This window comes from Babylonia areolata, chromosome 6, assembly GCF_041734735.1.
Source record: "Babylonia areolata isolate BAREFJ2019XMU chromosome 6, ASM4173473v1, whole genome shotgun sequence".
Taxonomy (NCBI): domain Eukaryota; kingdom Metazoa; phylum Mollusca; class Gastropoda; order Neogastropoda; family Buccinidae; genus Babylonia; species Babylonia areolata.
In genome coordinates, this window is record NC_134881.1 from 55276523 (window position 1) to 55281522 (window position 5000).

At 42.6% G+C, this 5000-nt stretch overlaps 1 protein-coding gene across 2 annotated transcripts in view; it reads left to right on the forward strand.

Annotated features, from left to right (window-relative positions):
- The window catches only part of LOC143283168 (receptor-type tyrosine-protein phosphatase F-like), a 74716-nt gene that overhangs the window by 42548 nt on the left and 27168 nt on the right, over positions 1–5000 (forward strand). For both annotated transcript variants that reach the window (XM_076589334.1, XM_076589333.1), the window contains exons 17-20: positions 1389–1502; positions 1903–1966; positions 3054–3212; positions 4738–4872. In XM_076589334.1, the coding sequence (XP_076445449.1) occupies positions 1389–1502; positions 1903–1966; positions 3054–3212; positions 4738–4872 (472 nt within the window). The remainder of the gene's footprint in view (positions 1–1388; positions 1503–1902; positions 1967–3053; positions 3213–4737; positions 4873–5000) is intronic.

Genomic DNA, 5000 nt, shown 5'->3' on the forward strand with positions numbered 1-5000 from the left:
TATCCTCGAAGTGAAGAACTTGTCTTGTCTTGTCTTGTCTTGTCTCTCTTGAACCTCCGAGTCTAGTTTCCCCACTGCATGGACTAAGGGGAATAACTTACTCCTTGCGTAAATTATTTCGAGAAATCAGAGGTATCGGCCCTTCCCCTGAATCATGTGATGCTCGGTCAGCGCTCGCTCCTGTGCGTGTGGTGTGTGTGTGTGTGTTGTGTGTGTGTGTGTGTGTGTACGTTGTGTGTGTGTGTGCGTTGTGTGTGTGTTGTGTTGTGTGTGTGTGTGTGTGCGGTGTGTGTGTGTGTGTGTTGTGTGTGTGTGTTGTGTGTGTGTGTGTGTGTGCGTTGTGTGTGTGTGTGTTGTGTGTGTGTGTGTGTGTGTGTGTGTGTTTCTTCTTCTTCTTCTCTTCTTCCTCCTTGAAGCAAGTAATGTGGTTTTGGGGTGTGTGTGTGGGTTTTTTTTATAATGTTTTTGCTGCTTTTGATTGATTGATTGATATGGATACTTATATAGCGCCTACCCTCGGTCAGAGACCAAGCTCTAAGCGCTTTACAAACTCGGGGTCATTTGCACAACAGGTTATCTACCTGGTTAGAGCCGACTGACGGCTGTCACTGGGCGCTCATCATTCGTTTCCTGTGTCATTCAATCATATTCCAGGCACGCACACATACACACTCAGACAGACATTAACATTTTACGTGTATGACCATTTTGTTTATTTACCCCGCCATGTAAGCAGCCATACTCCGTTTTCGGGGGTGTGCATGCTGGGTATGTTCTTGTTTCCATAACCCACCGAACTCTGACATGGATTACAGGATCTTTAACGTGCGTATTTGATCTTCTGCGTGCGTATACACACGAATGGGGTTTAGGCACTAGCAGGTCTGCACTTATGTTGACCTGGGAGATCGGAAAAATCTCCACCCTTTATCCACCAGGTGCCGTCACCGAGATTCGAACTCGGGACCCTTGTCTTTGTGACTGATGTCTATAATATTTGTGTCGGTTCTTCTGTTGCAGCTGTTCTGAATCAAAGAGCGGATATGGGGGGAGTATGAATGTGTGAAGAAGAGGTTACGATGATGACAGAAGTGAATATAATGATGACGTTGTTGTACTGCGATTGTGAGAAAGTGAAAATTGTCACGATAATATTGATCACGGTGGCGTTGATTTCGTTCACGTATTATGGTGATGGCGAAAGTGAAATGGTCACGATAATGGCGATTATGATGATGCTGAATTTATTGTTGTATTGTGAGTGGTGGTCGTCGTAGTGGTATTGATGATAATGATGATGACAACGACGTCGATGATAATGGTGATGATGACGATGACGACGACGGTGGTGATGACGGTAATGCTGACATCAGAACCTGGGTGTCCAGGCGGCAGGGTCGTATCAAGAAAAGTGCCGGTCCGTCCAACAACCATGGCAGCAGACAGCGCCACAGTTTTGCGCCACCGTTGACGTCACACCGGGACACGGCCACACGCTGAAGGTCTGACGTCAGTCAGCGTCACAGAGGGACAGATTGTCTGTCTGTCTGTCTGTCTGTCTGTCCTCTGCGCCTGTTTGTTGGTTTGTTTGTCTTCCTTGTGTCATTATCTGTCTTGGTGTTCATTAGTTGTGTGCGTGTGTGTGTGTGTGTGTGTGTGTGTGTGTGTGTTTCTCGGTGTTCATTGTTATTGTGTGTAGTGAGTGAGTGCGTGTGTGTGTTTGTGTGTGTGTTTCTTGGTGTGCATTGTTAGTGTGTGTGTCTGTGTCTGTCTGTGTACGTGTCGATATGATAAAGGCTATAGAATGTATGAGAGTTATGCTGCTTATCACTTGATTCCAGCATTGCTCTGCTTTCATTGTTTTTTCTTTCTTTTTTTCTGTTGGTTTTTTTTTCATACCAGGTCCGTGCAAACAACAAGTACAGTGGCGTGCCGTATGTTATCCATTACAAGGCCAACACTGGACGTGAGTTCCTTTATAATATTTTTCTTCTTCTTCTTCTTCTTCTTCTTCTTTCGTCGTTGTCATCATCGTTCGTGAGCTGCACCTACCATGTTCACTGTTATGTGCACGTGTAGGCTTATACGTGTGTGACCGTTTTTTACCCCGCCATGCAGGCAGCCGTGCTCCGTTTTCCGGGGTGTGCATGCTGGATATGCTCTTGTTTCCTTAAGCCTCCGAACGCTGACATGGATTACAGGATCTTTAACGTGTGTATTTGATCTTCTGCTTGCGTATACACACGTAGGGGGTTCAGGCACAAGCAGGTCTGCACATTATGTTGACCTGGGAGATCGGAAAAATCTCCACCCCTTTTCCCACCAGGCGCCGTTACCGAGATTCGAACCCGCGACCCTCAGATTGAACGCCCAGGGGGGTATGGGGAGAGGAGGGGGTTAGGGATGGTGGGATGGGGGGTTGGGCAAGGGTCAGATCTGGTCCTCGAGCTGTTTATCAATGTTGGCATGAGAAATAAGGGTAGACGTGATTCATTGAAAACGTAACATAAAAAAAATTATGTAAGCATCCATAAGAGTTTTTATTTACCCAGTGTTATGGGATGGGGAGTTCTTGTAGCGTTATTCATTCACGTATTCATGCACACCACTGCATAAGAATGATATAAGTAGCACAAAAACACACCCACATCACTGTGTACGCTCCATTCTAGACTGAAACGCATTCAGTTTCGTGCACCTTGAATTGTTACACCTACTTGCACTTTAAACAAAAAAGTGAATTAACTAATTGGTTATGAATAATAAACACATAATATAAATAACTAAACAAATAGATAAATAAATAAACAAACAATTAAGTAATGAAATAGATTAATAAATAATTGCATAAATGAAAGGAGAGGGAGGAAGACGGGCATCAGGTAATAGTTACGTACGCATTTACATACATAGAGTCAGATGAAAATAATAATAAATAAAAATAAAAAAACATATTGAAACGTACAGAGCATGAAAGTGCACACAAATCAGTGTCACACACACAGTTCCAAGTATCACGATACTGAGACAGAAAACCTTCACAACCCCAACAGCTCCCCCAGCCCTTGGTGACGTGGGTCTGACGTCATCAGTGTCTACCAGCCAATCAACGTTCGGAGTCTTCTACTGCGCCCCCTGTCTGCTCAACGCCACCAATGGGGAGATCACCTTCATAGCGCTGCTTGTGTGTCACGACCCCTACTGTCAGCAAGGTGAAGTGTGTGTGTGCATAATTATATATATATATATATATATATATATATATATATGGGGGGGGGGGGGGTTGTGTGTGTGTGTGCGGTGTGTGCGTGCATAATTAGATATATATATATTTATATATTTAGGGGGGTGGGGGGGGGTGTTTGTGTGTGTGTGTGTGGTGTGTGTGCGTGCATAATTATATATATATATATATATATATATATATATAGGGGGGGTGTTTGTGTGTGTGTGTGGTGTGTGTGCGTGCATAATTATATATATATATATAGTGTGTGTGTGTGTGTGTGTGTGATGTTTTGTCTTTAACCCCTCAGAATCTGATTATCAGTGACTGCTGGGCAAGCCCATTGAATCGGCTCTGCCCAAGATTCAGTGATATGATATAGACAGATGTATATACACCTAGATAGATAGATAGATAAATAAATGCACGCACACACACCTTTTTTTCTTCTTTTTTTTCTTCTTTTTTTTTTAATCATTAATATGAAAGGCGAAAGAAACTCTTTGGGGAACGTACTTTCTCTTTCATTGGACCTGTCATCTGGAACAAACTCCCTTATTCTGTCCGACACGCTCAGTCTTTGTCCTCGTTCAAATCAGCTCTCAAAACTCACCTTTTCCACAGTTGTTATGATTAGTTTTCCCGCCCTGTGTGTCTGTCTGCGATTGCTGGTGGATGGAGAGAGGAATGGGGCTGTATCGGTATGAATGTCTGGTGTGTGTGTGTGTGTGTGTGTGTGTGTGTGTGTGTGTGTGACCTGTTTATTTTGTGATGCATATAGGCAAATGAATGTTATGAAGTGTACCTGCATCAATGTATGTATGTGTAATTGTACTTGTAAACTCTCTGGGCTCTCCGGAGAGGCGTCCAAATATTCATTATTATTATTGTTATTATATTTGTGCGTCTGAATGTTTCCTCACTCCGTAATTCTCATTCCTAATTTCTGTGATTATGATTAAAGTATTAATTAATCTGGTACCCAGAAAACTGGTCACTTGACAAGGGGTGTGAAACCGCATGTTAGCAGCCCACCAAAACAATGTCCATCGACATCAGAACGGTGCCATGTTCATACTTTCTTTTTTAATCATGTTAATACTTCACTGAGGTGAAAGTTTACGAACAAGGACTAACCTTTATCCTTATTTCATTTCAACCGTTTCCCTTTTGTGTAGCTCTCATTTCTATGATATTTTGATGTGTCTAGTTGCTCAGTATCATAATCATTTTAATGTATCTAATTGTTTGTTGTTTTGTTTGTTTCGTTTCATTTCGAGGTTAATGTTTTATACTTAGCTCTCAATGCCCTGACCAGTGCGCTTTGCTTATATCTGGAGCAGACTTCAGCTCCTATTCGCTGTTGAAGCAGATGTGGTGGTGTCGTGTAGCCCATATGGAGCAGCGCACGCGTTTTGACGCCTCCTTGAAACCGAAATTAAAGTGAAACTAAGGCATTGGCAAGGACTGTAAACTGTCTCTGCTTCTCTCCTGTGTTTTTTTTTTTGCAGTGAACAGCACAGCTTTGAGTCGTCGCAGTTTTATTGAGACTCTGCCATCTTGGAAGAGGGCCAAGGGAAATAACTTCCGCGATCTGTACAGGCCGACAGGGGATGCATGGATCGACACAGTCAGAACTCTTGTGGGTAAGATGGAGTCCTTTTTTTTCTTTTTCTTTTTTTTTGTTTTTTTGTCTCTTTTTTTTTCTTTTCTTTTTTTTTCTTTCTTTTTTTTTCTAGTTCTTTGTGATTTTTAAAGAAATCCTTGTTGTAAA